The following is a 15,953-nucleotide window of genomic DNA, read 5'->3' as shown; positions in this document are numbered from 1 at the left end:
CTGGAATTCTTTCTCTACAGTGTCCTCAGTGCTTGCCCTGATCGGGTATAATTCTGCCTGCCAGCTGTGCCTAGGAGAAAAAAACATTCTTTGACAGCAATTGGAAAACATCAGTTCAACTTTACAATTTCAACTTAGGACAGAAGGGAGAAACTAAAGAAAACAAACCTCAGGCAGAGCTTGAGGGCATTGGGTTACTTTCCATGGGAAGGGTACTTGAAAGTGGCATTAGCACAGATGGCTGTGGTAATTCCTGCAGGGTACCTCAAACAGCCATGCCTCTTGGAGTTTAATAATAATCATAAATTAAAGAGGCTTACAGTTGTGTGGTATTCAGACAGCTCATATTTCCCCAATCTAAACTGCCTTTTCCCATTCCAGATGAGACAGCTGTGTGCTTTCTGTCTGTGGGAATATCTCTGGCCAGTGGGTTAGTTCTGTGTGGAGTACTGAGGAACACGGGAAACCTACTGATAGTTACAGCATGGGCAGTTCTTAAAACTGCCCTGACTCTGTTCTGTTTGTCTGTGGATGTTAGTGGGAGACACAAGGTGTAGCCAGAAGGCTGATCAGCAGCATTCCCTGCTTCAGTGCACAGAGGATAAGTTCTGGATGCAACTAAATCCAGGGTTGCTGACCACAAGGAAGGGAAGGGTGTGAGTACAGGATAGTATTGTGACTGAACATGGCCTTGTTTGTTTGTCATACTAGGCAGTCTTCATTGGTGGGTTTTGAATATTTTTTAAGAAAAAAGCAAGGGTACTATGATCTAGAAATGCATATATTTAGATAATTAGAACTGTTGTACTTTTAGCACCACAAAAAGTGTGATAGCTTGTTTGAGACTCGCAGAGCATACTTGCAGCACCTCCTATAGTGAGAAATGGGACAGAACAGGTTTTGAACGAGCCACAGTATCTGGCACCATGGATGAACCTCTTGGAAAATTACCAGCAGCTGCAGTCACCTTTTGGGTTTTCGGGCAACTCTTCTCAGGCACCATGTTTTCCCAGTTTAGCAGTGGTTTTCATCCTGCCCCTTCATTTAATTTTTACAGACTTAGCTATCCACATAGTGCTGAACCTCATCCTCATTTCTCACTTATAGCTCCGGAACCAATGGGGGAGAGAGAGGAGGCGAGAGGGGAATATCACTGAATTTACTGGAATTATGTTTGCACAAGTTTCCAAGGGACTTCTCAGTTCTTTCATCATCTTGGCTGCTATGAAGCGTTTTGAGTTAATCATATGAAACACTGTACAGGGACTTCCTGTTATTGGAAAGGCAGTCATTTGAGCTTCTCTTCTTTGTTACAGACCATCATAATAAGATAGCACAGCCTAGCCCTATTATATTTGTCTGGTAATTTGCTTAGGTGGTTGTTCACAGAACAATAAAGTTCTAAGTCTTGTTCAGTGATGTCTTTTTCTTGAATGATGTCAGCTGAAGTAAGGACAGCTTGATAGATCTTTGTAAGAAATCTTTCCACAGTCCTGCTAGTCAATTTTCATTACATTGAAAATGACTATCAGTATTTTTTCCTCTTCCTTTTTCTCACTATTGTTTTTGCTTCTCAAGGTGGTCTGTGTAACTTTCAGATTGTAACCAAAGTGGTGCCTTTTCTAAGTGAATACACAATATTGAAAAGTTGCTGGAGCAAAATAAATGTGTAAGTATTAATTATACTTTTAACAGTATTAAAGTTTTCCATATGTATGTATTAAAGCTTTTAGTGTACTTCTTCCTTTTCCCAAAAGTGAGCTATCTTCATGTTAGAAGAGAAAGCTAGGCGGCACAAATGTTAGTCAGTGTAGTTTAAACTGACTAATCTATCAGTATATACATTTTAGTGTAAGCCTGGCAGTTATAAAAAAGCCCCACAAACCTACTTAGACACCTTCTTCAATAAGCACATAAATTTCTTACCTAAAAACACTTGTGTGATTGATGACTTGTATTGCATGATAACGTAGTCAGGACCTTTCTTTTGACAGAAAATATACAAAATTACTTTATTTTGGTGAACTTTAAATTGTGATTACAGTTGTGAATGTGAATATTGCTACTACTTGTATTGCTTTGGCTGTTTAACTCAGCTGAAAGATGCCTGTACCTGTACTGAATAAATCCAAGCATGAGGCCTAATTAACTCTCTTCAGAGTAGCAATCTTTACTTTTGCTTTGATTTTTGAGTGAAGTACTGGTCTCTGTAGTATTTTGAACCAATATGTATGCCCCAGTTATGAAAACATATGTGGAAAGTTGTGGCTCTTGCAAAAATGGGAAGCAGAGAAGGAATTCTGAGGAGTCTCAGAGAAGCTGCCAGAATGCCTGTAACTGTGGTGATCTGATCAGCAGGGCTCCAGCATGTCATTCTCAATTAGTTATCTGTGTTCATATTTCCAATAATCCAAGTTGTGCAAGAGAGGGTTTTCTGTGCTTTCCTCAGTTTACAGCAACTCCTGAGGAGATAAAAGAATAGAAAAAATGTTGTTCATACTGACCAAATACTGCTTTGATCAACATTACAAGTCCATTATGTCCACACAACCCAACCTGTCAAGAAGTTGCTGAGCCTGTGCAGCGTGCTAAACCAGACAAACATACAGTGCACCAAGTTAAACCTTTGCCTGTAATCTATTGTAAATCCTTACCAGATGGTGGCCTAGGGAGAACTTGAGGTAGCTAGGCAAGCAAAGCAAGTGGCAAAAAATAGCTGTCGTGGCACAAACAGTGTGCTACAGAAGTTTTGTTGCCTTCAGAAAAAGAGAGACTGTAGTTTCTGTGTGGAACACTTCTTCAAAGCTTTCAACTTCATTTTGTGTCTGCGTGATGCATGCAAATTCATTGCAGCCTCCTAAGGAAGGATTTTTCTAAAGGCTTCTCTCTCTTTTTTCTTCTTCCAAAACTACAGCAAGAACAGAACTTTCTTTGTACCAAGGAACAACTAGAAAGCCCCTGCAAAGGTTATTTTCAAAGGAGAAATCTTTCATTCCATGCATAGTGTAACGGTTGATATTGTGGCTATTTCTTTTTTCTTCAAACCTTTTCCTTGGCCAGGCTCTTTAACATTGTCTGTGCATGTTAATGGAAAGCAGAATGTGCCTAAAGAGAAAATGTGACTGTGTTGAAGAGTAACCTCAAGTTAATGACCTCAGGTTTGGGGCAGCTGTGTGGTGTGAGGATTTTCTTTGGAAGACGTAAAGTACCATTTTGGTCCTCCTGACTAATAACTTCCACTTTTGGGAAATGGGGAACTTTTTGTGTGTGTGTGAACGAAGTTCATAGACTGTTTCCTTTATGTGATCGACCGCTGTATTGTTTATTTCTTCAGTAGGCCAGTGTTACTTTCAGTTTGGAAGGGTGTGTAAAGGGAGTCTTCTTAATTTCACGTTCCAGTTACCTTGGAAGCTGTTGCTACTGTGCAGTTCCTTGTCTTCAGCAGTTTTCACCATGCTTAGTCCTACCTGTACTGTGGCTAAAGCTCTCCCTGTTAGGCCATTTCTAAGGTTTCAACCCTGCTCACAGCTTTTCATCTCCTCATTACTTACTTCATATGGCATCTCTGCTCCCTGCTGTCTCTCGCGATGCCCCACACTGCATGCAGTATAATCTAAGGTGCACTTCTAGGTGGTCTGCTAGCTTGTCCTTTCAGTTATGAATAAAGCAGCATATGCTTTACAAATCTGCCAAGATCTTATACATGTATTTATTGTGTTTTTGCTTGTGTCATATTGTGTGTTTTTGAATTTTGTGACAGCCAGAGTGCTGTAGGATAACAATACATAATTAAAGAAAGCAGAGTCAAAGAATGGGAATGGACAGTGATCATGTTGATGAGAGGAAGGTTTATGCTGAAGGCAGGAGAGGGTGACAAGGCAGACTGCCGTAGCAGATGAGAGATTAAAATACTTAAGCAATTTAGTATGTATTTGTGGGAAGCATACATTAAAACAAGTTGTTCTGGGCATTGTGTAATAACAGGTTCTAGGGCTTTATTTTGTACATTAGTGGTGAAGTACAGCAGCAAAGTTCCTTGCTTACTTGCCTTTTTCTCTTGTCCAAAAGGCATGGTGACTTTTTGCTCATTATTTCTTTCATGCACCTGAATAGGTGGTTGAATAGAGACTTTTCTTTCACCACCTCTGAATGGAAATGGATGATGCTGTGTGTGGGCTACTGAAGCAAGGGAAGATCTGTGTGTTGTTCAGGATTTGTGCTGAAAGGGAAGAGGATCAGAATTGTCTCTTGAAAAGAACAAGAGGGTGGAAGCTGAATCAACCTGATGTTCCCAGTAACTCAATGGAAAGAAAAAAAAGTGAATTGTGTAGAGAGAGACTTTGCCGAAAAAGAGGGAGGATAAATTATCTAAGGAGGCTGGCGCTTTTTTCTTAGTTCTCTTCTAAGGACAAGGGCTGTGTCCCAGGTCTGTCTGTGGAAAACGCTGTGAAGAGGGGAGTGAAGCTTTTCAATCTGAAGTTGGAAAGGAATAGTCTAGACTATGTGAGTGAATGCCTGGATTAGATTCCTTATCTAGGAAAAGCACCAAAGTGATGTCTTATTATGTGGGAATTGGGAAGATCTCCTTGTCTATGAGACTTCCAACTTGTCCTACAGAGTGAGTTTTCTTTCTGCTATGCATAGCGAGGACAGACCACATGGGGTGAGCAGAGTGAGTGTATCAGGCCCTCCCTCTCTGCAATCACTAGCTGTGCATGATGGATTCTTCACAGCCATCAGCATTCCTGAGCTCTCACCTTGCTCTGCACTGGAGCCAGAAGGAAGTGATGCTGTGGGATTAGGGACAGCAAGAGTGAGCAGAGCCTTCATGGGGGCAGGAACAGTAAGGGGGACCAAAGGTAGCCTTGGGTTACCTTAAAAAGGAGACCTCTTCACAGAGAGCCAAATCTGACCATGGTAGAGGCTATGGCTTCAGGCTTTGGGGAAACACTCAAAGCCCCATTCAAGGTCAAAGCAAGTATTTTAAAATGTCAGTAAACTGAACTTGCTTTAAGATACCTAGAAGGTTTTTGTCTTTGATAAGTCTGAAAGGCTTTCCTGGTTTTCTTGGCTTTGCAGGAAATATTCATTAGCGTGACTCTTAATTAGGAGAAAAAACCCCAAGTCTGAAGTAACTTTAATTCATTAATGTCAGACTAACTGACCTATATTCAGAGAGGTTCTGAACTATTAAATGTGTATGTAGTCCATTGACTCTGTTAAAGAAGGACAGGAATGGACTGAAATATTGTTTTATACATGAGAATGAGATAGCAATGAAGTAGTTACTAATTGATCATTTGTAATATCTATGTGATTCTCCCCTGCTGTTTGGAAAAAATCTTCTTTTAGCGCAATATGAATGCTTCAGTCATAGTTCTTACTGGCTTGTTTGAAGACCTTTCAGAATAGAAACCTGATATATTATGTATAATTCCCTAATATATTATATTTATGCACAAAAAGACATTAATTTCTGGCATAATTTGAATAATGCTGGATTTGCACTACAGCTGAACTGGCTCAGTGGAATTTTTTGAGTGAAGTGAAAGCATAGCATTCCCAAAAGGTTTTACTTCAGCTATTTTCCTGTCACCTAGATTTGGAAAACTTCCTTAGCAGAAGAATTTGTAATTAATTTATTTTGATACTTAATTGCCAGACAACTTATTTTAAAATCTCTATTATTTTTGCTATCCCTTTCTGTAGAGCAGTACTAAGAAGCACACTTAGTGATAACCTCATTTTCCTGCCAGACTAATGAGATATTGGGTCTATATACACAGCACTTGTGCAATGCAGGAATTAGTGATTATGTTTTCTTAACTGGTGATCCTCAGAAGTACTTAATATTTCTTCACAAATTGCATTGGTAAATTAACTGTTCATCTGGCTAGTTAGATTTACTAGGGCAGATGGCATTTTGCATATGTGATGAGAGCAGGAAGGAGTCAGCAAAGCAATAATGTAATTAGCTGTGTAAATGAGCCTCAAAAGGTAAATCTCTTTAACCCCAATGATAAAATGTGTTTTGTGCTAAAGCTGTGGATTACTGGTCCTTTGAAACAATGTGCACAGCTAGGCAAGCCAAGATTTCAGAAGTAATCCAGTTAATTTGAAAACAAAGGATGCCACTTTTCATCACACCTTCCTAACACTTTTATGTTTGAAACATAAGTACGCCCCAAGATGTTATTTTGCTGTAATAGAAGAGAGAGTTGTGTGGAGTTACCTGAATTCAGTTGTAAATAAAAGCTTATTTGAATGCTAGAGATGAGATGTTCTGCTAGGGAGGAAAGATGCTTCATAAAAGCAGACCAAAATCCCAGGCTGAATAAAATGTGAGTTGAGCTGTTGTTTCACTGTGCTGCAGTGAGCAGTGTAGCCATATGTAGCTCCTGTTTACACTGTACCTGGCACAGGATGTTCCCCCATTTTACCCTTAAGTTCTGCAGTAGTAGCTGTGATCGTCATCAATGTGCAATAAAACGTGTAGAATCACAATGGTTTGGGTTGCAAGAGACTTTTAAAGATCATCTGAGCAGGGAGGATTTTGGTGCTGTGAATTCACCAAGGCCTGTTTATGCCTATAGGTGTGTGAGTAACTGCAGGTAATCTCACATTCAGTTCTAGCCAAAAATATTTTTATGGGAATATAATTTCCACTTTTCATTTAAAATTAATCAAATGGGGATACGTCTAACCATGTTGATATTGAAATAATAAATTCATGGTAAAGACTGGTCAATCACTGTGTGCTGTCTGGTTAGAAAAACACCCTAGAGCATCATGTTACTTCTGAAAAATCATTGCAAAGTAATCTAAGTAGTAAATCTTTATTCAGCAGGGCAGTCTCACATTCTGTAAAATTAAGAGAAAAAAATGGGCTGTGTAGCAGCCCTTGAGTTGTGCATGAAACCTGTACTGTTCTTACTAATAAATTTTATTCAAACCGTGTAGGAATCTTTTGCAGCGATTTTCAGGTTTTCTTGTTTATTAAACCTAAAGATGTTTTACTTTCTGATGAATAAGCTTTGGAGTCTCTGAATTTCAAAAAAACTTACAGAGTGATATTTTCTGCATAAATTTGTTATAGTGTATTCAGGTTGACTTTTGTAATTTGTTTTTTACTCACAGGCTATAAAATACAGAAACAATGTAAATAAAATTGTGAATCGGGAACACTCTAAGTAATTTAGGCATATCACAAGAAATCAGAACAAGTTTTGGGTTGTTTTGGTTTGAGTTTTTAAAGTATTGTCTCCTCTGAAAAGCTGACCAGACCGGCCCTGGGTGACCTGTGGGGGGTCACTCTGGCCTGAGCTGGGAGGTTGGACTGGATGATCTTGAGGGGTCCCTTCTGTTCTCAACTGTTCTGTTTCTCTTGAGTAGTTACTTTCATATGCATAATATGTACCAACAAAGGTCCATAAATCTTTGTGGGTGTAGCAGTGGGGTTTGTTCATACAAGTGTGCAAAACTTAATGTAACATGTTTGAGGGTTTGATTTTTTTTTTTTTAATGTTTAATTTATTATGGGGACAGTCACTCAACTAGGAGAATGGGTAAATGCCTTCAATTTTTATTTAACAGGAAAAGCTAGTATTTTTAAGATTTTCTTGTACCAATTCTCAATAGTAGGAAATGTATCAAAGGACATTTTTGTCAATAATAAAATCTTGCTTTCTTTCATGCTTCCTGGCAGTGTTTTTACTAGTGCACTAAATAATTTATAATGGAAATTCATTATGATTGCAGGATAACTTTGGAATAATTTATACTGAAGGGGACCTTCAGACATAATCCAATTTTACAAAGCAAGATGATCCCTGAAGTTAGGAGCAGTCTGGAAATCAGAGCAGGTTGCTGGGGGCTCTTGTGGTTACCTTCAGAGCAGCATCAAGGAGAGTGATGCCACAGAATCTTGGGCAGTTGGCTCCTGCATCTGATCACCTGCACACAGTCTGTGCTGCTTTAGGGACAGAGGATCTCAAAAGCTTTTCCTTTTTATTCCTTCCTATCACATTCTAATTGAAGCTGGCCAGTTTCTTTTAATTTGCTGTCACACAGTGCTAAACAGTTGAATCAATATGTTAACAAGAGAGTTGTTTTACCCATTTTCCTGTATGCTGAAAGCCATCTAGCTGTAAAAAAAATTTACTGCATTTATTATTTCATGCAGCCATATTTATTAGATTTATTTATGTGGCATAGAAATCAGCAGGAAGAAAGAAATGTTACCTCTGCTGAAGAGGAAAAAATTGTATAACAACCAGTGTGAATTACATCTTTGGGGTTTGTGCAGTTTTGCCCCACTTAGGTTTGTATCTCCTTGTTACTGAAACATTCAGAGAAGCACAGATGCTGCCTGGGATGGTCTCCCTGCCAGGAGGACTCTGCTGGTGCCAGTGTGAGAGATGTTTCAGAGTTGTAGTGTGATCAGTTGTGTGTTGCCCATGCAGTGTTGTGTGCCTTTTTTTTCAGCAGTCTTATGACTCCCAAGATGCAGACTGTGAAAGGAATTGCAGGTATCATAACTCTTTTCTGCTTCCCAGGTGCTTATTCAATGTATGTTTTAGTTTCATTTCTCTTATTGTGGGATTCAGCCTTATCTTGTACTTTATGTATAGTCTTTCCAAAATGAGGTTGCCTCAGAATAGAGTCCTTGCTTAGGTACCACCAGCACTTTCTGAGTGTTTTTGAATCTACTCCCTATGCAAGGAATGATTTGTGGTTTGGCACTTCACTGTTGCATTAACAGATTTTTATTTTTTAATTAGCAGTCTTGCTGGCTGCAGCTCCCTTAAACCAGGAGTTGGTGCTTTGCTGTTGTGTGTTTACTTTCCTTGGACAGTTTTCTGTGAGGAAGTCTTCAGGATCTCTTCAATCACTCGAGTCCATGTTCCCACTGCAGGTGTTGAGGAGGGAGAGTTATGGACACTGCTTGCTTAGGGATTTTTTTTTCCTGAGCCATTGTGGGCTGAGAGAGGAGTGAGATCACAACCCCTGTGAGCTCCCTGAACATACTTTGAGTGCTACAATAAATTGTGAGAGGCCTTGTATTTCTGGGAGGTGAACAGTCAGTTTTACACCTTCAGGTCCTTTATAGATCCCCAGGTTAGGTAACTTACTGGAGATTTTTATCCTCCAACTAGAGGTTGTTTATTAACTATGTTAATTTGCACATGGGGAGACAAAAAACAAGTAGGTAGTAGGATGAAGAGCACAGGGTGTAGCGTTCTTCCTTGAGCTGTTTGAGGTGTAGTCTTTGGCTTCCTGACGTGCTTCCTCCTCAGAGACCAGAAGTTTGGTCAGTTATTTCTCCTGAACATCCAAACACTGTTGATTTTACCCTGTGTAGCATGGAGCATGCCCAAGGCCATTGGTGCTTCTCTGAGGCAGAGGGTCTGCAGAGCTGGTGATGCCCCTCTCCTTTGAGTCCAGGGTGTCACAGAAGTGACCGGGAGCCACAGTTCCCAACTTAGGTTCCATAGGGTAGTCAAAACCTTGATAATGGTAGGCCAGTGATGTCCCAAAAAGGGGATCCATTTGTTGCAGCTGCCAGGGTTTACTGAAGGTGGCACTAGTTGTGTTAAATTCCTACCTTTTTTTTGTGTTGCTGTATTTTTTTATATTGTGAGTAAGTTAGAGTGAGAGTTGGATCAATGCACAGTAAATACTAACATGTTAGGCTTTCTGATTTGTTTTGTTGGTGTTACATACTCCCTGTTGATCCAGAGATCAAAAAAGAAAATACAGAAATAAAAAGTGGGAAAAGGATTGGGATAACGTTGGCAGGATAAGGATCTTCTTTGTACCCTTCAGTCAAATCATCATTAATATGCTTGTTTTGCACATTATGTATCTAATGCTGTGTATATCATATGCTGTATGTATGTTTATGCATGTATGTACTTGGCATAAACATGAAGCAAAAACTGATACCCAGAACATTGTCCAAGTAATTGATACATATGTGATGAACTTTTAATGATTTTATGGTACAGAGGAAGACCTCAGACAAAGCTTCACTGTATTTCAATAGCAACTGATTAATAGATAGACAACCTGGCTATATTCCTGTGAGCTCATAAAACACCCAGTTGATTAGAAATGTTGTTACTAGACAGATTTATGGGGACACTTATATGCTTGCCTATGCTGTTGATTGCTATTCTTAATTTCATCTTGCCAACCTAACAGTAGAATTCATATTATTTCTCTCCTCGGCTTTTGTAAATTATGTTGTTTAAAACTGTGGAATATTCTTGCTTATTTTCAGATCTCATCAGAAAAATAGCACAGCAGCAGTTTGGAAATACACAGGGCGATTATCAAAAGGTAAATTGTTTATGTGTATCTGCATAAAATAATGAAAATTATGACTTTGAAATTCAGTTTTTTTTCTAAACCAGGATTTTAAAAATATATGAACAGAATACAAATATGGGGTTTTTTTAATAATAAGTATGATGTTTTCCTGAAAAATGTGAGACCAATTATAAAGAAAATTCCACAAGCCACTGTAAAGAAACTACTCATAATTAAGGATGACTTACAAATTCCAGCTGTAATGGGATTGTCGCACAAAGATTGATGGCTCTTTGTATTGAAAAATATAGTTTTTATTTCAAAAACCTTAGGAAGAACCATTACTGCTTAGCTCTCATGTAAGCTTCATCTATTATTTTCGAAAAACTGAAGTTGTATTATAAATATGCTATTTATATATTAGCAAGAAGATGGAATGGAATGTGCATGTAAGTTTTGGGCTGTTCTGGAGCAGTGTTGCACTTCTGAATCAGGACTTGAGCTTCTGCAGTAGGAATTAAACTGTGCCCAGACAACGGACAAATTACTTTGTGTGAGCAACTCACTTCTGGTGGCCAGAGTACAGTGTGCCCGCCAGGAGGTGGGTGTGTGCTTGCACACAGACACTGAGCTATTGCTGTGACCAGGATGGCTTTCAGGTGCTTCTGAGTCTTCCCAACAGCAAGCCTGTTTCTCCAGTAGCTTGATAAGCTCTGCATGACATCCTGGTGTGTGGGTTTTGTTCTTATGCTGCCTCAAGTGACTCTTGCCAATCCTATCTGCTTGCCTGTGGGACTCTAGATAGTGGTGCATCACTTGTTCCTGCATTCCCAGGAAAGAATAAGGGTAGGGCTTGGATGGCAGAGTTTTGAGACACACCTGTTGGACTGTAGGTGGTATCCCTGACCACAAGCAGAGTGCTTAGTAACTAGTACGTAAGTCATGAGAAACCTGAGACTAGTCCTGTGTAGGGGACATGATTATAGAGTAGCAGTTAAAATATTAGGAGTGCTTAAGAAGCAGAACAGATAGAGGGCATTCGTCAGTCCAAATTCTGATCTGAATACAGTGCAAAGCCTTGAAACAAACTTGGAAAAGGAAAATATATCAGGACAAGTATGAGTGTGCTTCAGAAGACAGAAGCATCAGCGAGAATCAGCAATGAATCAGCATGGCTGTAGATGTGCCCCTGGAAGTATTTCCAATGGAGACAGGGAAGTGTGAATGTTGCTGGAAGATGTGAATAAGTAGTTAGAGATGTTTATCTGTGGTTCTGATCACTCAAGACTCAGACTAGGATGAGTTCAGGAAGTGTCCACTAGGGTGATCTGGGAAACCTGTAGATCTTCAGACAAAAATGGAAGAGTTTGCTTAGCTTAGGAAAAGAGTTGATAAGGGATGTGGTTACTCTTTTGAAATATATATGGAGAGGAAGCATGAGGAGGAAGATTCTGCTTCTTGGGCAAAATACAGTGCTAGCACTGAAGCATGGGGACTGAAATGAATGTATGAGAAGACTTGCTCGCCAAGAACTGATTAAAGCCCTTCAGTAGCAGAAACAGGAAATCTGCTTCTCCTATTTATCCTGTTTAATTTCTCCTGTCATTCCTTTGTATCATTTTTTTTAACCTATTTATAGAACGTGTTAGTGACCCAGGAGGCCCTTCCCACTTCTGTGCTGTGTCCTGTTGTTCCCAGTTGGACTCTAACCATGAACAGGGGCAGCAGTCTGCCAGGTCAGCCCAGCAGCTGAGCCGTGCCTGCTCAGGGGAGCCAGCTTGCTGCTGCTGCCATTGCTTTGCTTCTGCTGGGAGGCTGCATGCTTGAGATGTTGAAAATCATACCAGATTGGTACCAGATTAATAAGGGAGGGGAAGCGTTAGTTATCCTTCCATTGATACAGGATAAAATATGTTAATATGTTCAAAATATATTTTGAACATTTTAAGTAGTACTATACAGTAGAGGTTTCAGAAGGGTGTGTGTGATGCTGATAAAAAAATTGCTAAAACTTGAATGTTTCTGATTCTCACATCAGACTTTGGGCTGAGGGGTCTTGCCATCTCCAGCTTGTCTGCTTTTCTTCCAATTAGGAGAAAGGGGAAAGCACTGTCAGCTGTGAATTTGGCAGGCAGAGATGAAGGGGAAAATAAAATTAATTAATTTTCCACTGTAGAAACAGAGGGGAAATTGGGTTCTTCTGAAATTCTGTCATTGAATATTTAGTTTTCAGTATTTTTCTAGTTCTGGATTAGAAAATAGCACTGTTAAATAGATTTCTTCAGTCCTTCTTGAATGCATTTTCTTTTTTTCTTTTGAATAATTTAAATTGAACCTCTACATAGTTAATTAAAAGTGAGGGTGAATTTTGTGTGTAATGTATTAAGACCCCAAAACTGCTACTGGAGCTAATAAAATAAAATAAGCACTGAGAAGAAAAAGTTAAGAATATAATATCAGTTATGACAAGTAGAATTAATGAAGAAATTGACAAACTGCAAAATAAGGCAATCTCTGTCCTTCTGTGCGATAAGTTGGGAATTACATGAAATAGATGCTCAATGTGGAAGTAACTGGTCTCTCATTGTTTTAATGAAAGTATATGTTGGACAAATCCTACATTCCTTTCATTCACCAAGGAAACCAGAAAATAGCTTTGTGTTTTATTGTAAATATTTTCCCATAATTATTTAATGGTGCTTCTGTGCATTATTTTACTTTAGTGGCTTGTTTGTTATTGTTTCTGTGTTGTTAACTGCAATGATCTAGTCATGATTATTTATTCATTATTCATGGGATTTATTTTTTGTGCATGCTGCCTGTGTATTATACACATTCTCCATTTGTTTTGACTTCCACAGCCAGAGAATGTTGTCCTGACTCTTCAGGTAACGTCTTACGGTAGATAATAGATAGTTTTGAAAAGAAACTAACTATATCTGCACTGCTCCTGTTAAAACATCCATAACCATTTTTAATAGTACTTTAAATACTGTTTTTCCATTTACCTATTTTAAAATTACATGCTGTCATTTAATTTTTGAAGTGTTCAGCTACAAAGAAAACAGTGATTCTTTTGCCAAATCCAGCCAAATTCTTCTTTCAAGCATGCAGTTAGTAGTCTTCAGAAGGAAGCACAGGTTTTAACAAGCAGTTAATAATAATTAAAAGAGTAATTTTCATCTTAGAATTGGTAATTAGGGCAGAAATTTGCAACTCTGCTAATGGTGGTACTTGATGTATTTGGCTCAGTTGGTAATTAGGGATTGTGAGGAGGGGCATCAGCAAAGCTGGAACTAGAGCATGATTGATATCTTGTGAGAAATTGTAACTTATTTTACAGGACAGTTATGCAGCCTCAATTTCATCCTTTTGCTGCCAAGTTGCCCTTGTGCTGGTGGATCTGTAAAGCAGCAAAGGACTCAAAGTACTAGTGTCAGAATTAGTTCTCCTAAGATTGGGATAGGAAAGGAAAAGACAGATGCTATCTCTGTGCACATACACCTCCCTGGCCTGCTTTCAGCTGGGTTGTGTTTTCAGCAGAGGGAAGCAGCATGGCCAGCTCACAGTGTGTCCCCTGGGAGCCACGTTGCCTCGTGTAGGGCCCTGCCAGGGCTGCCTGGCCCAGCTTCTTGCTCCCAGGGCTCTTGCAGTGTGAAAGCAAGCCAGGGTATTGCATTGCCTCGTTCCCTTTCACTCCTGCCAGCTTTTGAAAGCATCCTTTTAGTTGCTGCTGCTTTGCTGTTTGGCAGCAGAATAAATGTCTTTACCTAAGAGATCTTAAAATCTGTTGGCTTCTACATGTTTTCCAGTCCCTAAGCAGGTTTAAATTCAGCACTGTGGAGTAACCTCTGCCATTGTAATCGATCATCCCGTGAAATACTTCCGTTTGGGGTTCAGATTAATTTTTCTGCTCTGAACTGAATGAAATGGAGAAAAAGTGAAGCCTCCTTTTCCCCCTGATGAGGTGTTGCTCTAATTAGCCTTGCTGACATTTGTGGAGCCTTTTTGGAAACAGATGTGAGAAACAGTGAATTTGTGGTCTGGGAATTCAGATGTGTTCATTTTTAACCTTTTTCCATTGCATTGATTCACATTTATTTTTTGTGAGCTTACTTCTCCCTTAGCACTCACTCTTGTAGCTTGCCTAGCTAATACTCTAGGAAAATAATTATTAGCTATCAGCATCTACAGTATTATATATCTTTTTGTTAGAAAAGTTGTCAATTATTGACAAAATATGCCAATTCCATAACTTCAGTAACTCAGTAGATGATTTAGTCTGTAGTTTGATTTTTGCTTATTTGCTCTGTATTGATTGCAGTTACTGTGTGATATCTGCTGTTACCACTATTTTTGTCTGAATTACAGGCCATCTACTATGAAATCGGTTTTATAGTCTCCGCAGCCTTGGGATTGCTATTTATTTTGTTACTGCCTCTTGTGGGACTTTGCTTCTGTATGTGTCGTTGCTGTGACAACTGTGGTGGGGAAATGCATCAAAGACAGAAGAAAAATGCTGACTGTCAGAGGAGCTGTTTTGCAACATTTCTTTTTGTTGCTTCTTTAATAATAAGGCAAGTGTGATTAAGAGAACAATGTGAACCTTGGTGTAGCACTTACTTTGCAGTGTCATATGACAAATGCTGTTACTGTATTAGCCTACAGGTGCAGTAGTTATTGCTTATTAAATAAAATGTAACTGCATTATAAAAAATACTGCCACTGTTGCTATCCACAGGTCATTATGTACTTAGTTAAACAGAATATAGATGTGAAACAAACCAAAAAATTATGTTTGGATTTGGCAAATGACATTTTTGCCAGTTTCAAAACAGCAGTTGCAGAACGTTGCATTGCACTTTTAAACAAAAGAGACCGTATCCTGTGTTCAGCCCCCATCCCATAGAGAACCTGAGATATCACAGACTGCTTTGTTCTTGGTGGTGCTGTGGTGGTGAAAAAAGCAAGTAAGTAACTTCCTTCGGTATTTGCTGTCTCCAGATATTTATACTAATTCAAAACAGTGGAATTTCTTCTGGGTCCTGTGTTGTGTAAACCATGCATGCATTCCTATAAATCCTGGAGTTTGGAGACATTTTTGCACTGTTGGTGTTAGGACTATACTCCTTTGCTGGGTAGGTAATGGGTGATGAGGAACTACAATCAAGATTTCTTCCTGCTTTCAAAATGCATTGTTTGCTTTAAGGGTTTCTGTTTTCCTTTAACTTCTTCATGTTTTCACTTGCCTACTATCCTTATTCTGGGATTATATTAAAGAAGAAAAAAAGTGTTTTGATCTATACAGTGTGACTGTTCAGTCATACGGGATGTACTTTGTCGCTTCACTGTAATTTTTTTTTCTATTACTGTGTGTCATGACAAGTGGTGACCTTGCTTACACTCAAATAGAGGACAGGCTGATACTGGACCATACTATTTTCTCCCAGACATCACTAACAAACAGGACCCTCAAGAATTTGAAGACTCGAAAACCGAATAGTGTAGGGTGATAGATGCATCCCTGCCATGATGACAGGACAAAAGTTCTTTATGGTTCAAGTCTATCTTGAAGACAGTAAGTTATTAAATTACCACTCAACATGTTGAAACATGTGAGGTAGATCACAGAACTTGCCAGC

The 15,953-nt window shown here is 39.1% G+C and overlaps 1 protein-coding gene across 10 annotated transcripts in view; it reads left to right on the top strand.

Moving 5' to 3' along the window:
• The window catches only part of PROM1 (prominin 1), a 76,273-nt gene that overhangs the window by 27,184 nt on the left and 33,136 nt on the right, over nt 1-15,953 (top strand). For 5 of the 10 annotated variants that reach the window (XR_014954742.1, XM_085577729.1, XM_085577734.1 and 2 more), the window contains 3 exons: nt 10,283-10,341; nt 13,173-13,199; nt 14,683-14,888. Coding sequence is in view for 9 of the 10 variants with exons in the window: in XM_085577729.1 (XP_085433855.1) it covers nt 10,283-10,341; nt 13,173-13,199; nt 14,683-14,888 (292 nt within the window). In the remaining variant the exon portion in view is untranslated. Of the gene's footprint in view, nt 1-1,596; nt 1,670-10,282; nt 10,342-13,172; nt 13,200-14,682; nt 14,889-15,953 lie in introns of those variants that run through there. The other 5 variants (XM_085577735.1, XM_085577732.1, XM_085577731.1 and 2 more) reach the window with 3 other exon arrangements.

This window comes from Lonchura striata, chromosome 4 (genome assembly GCF_050655825.1).
Source record: "Lonchura striata isolate lonStrDom1 chromosome 4, ASM5065582v1, whole genome shotgun sequence".
NCBI lineage: Eukaryota > Metazoa > Chordata > Aves > Passeriformes > Estrildidae > Lonchura > Lonchura striata.
This window is presented reverse-complemented; position numbering and strand designations above follow the sequence as displayed.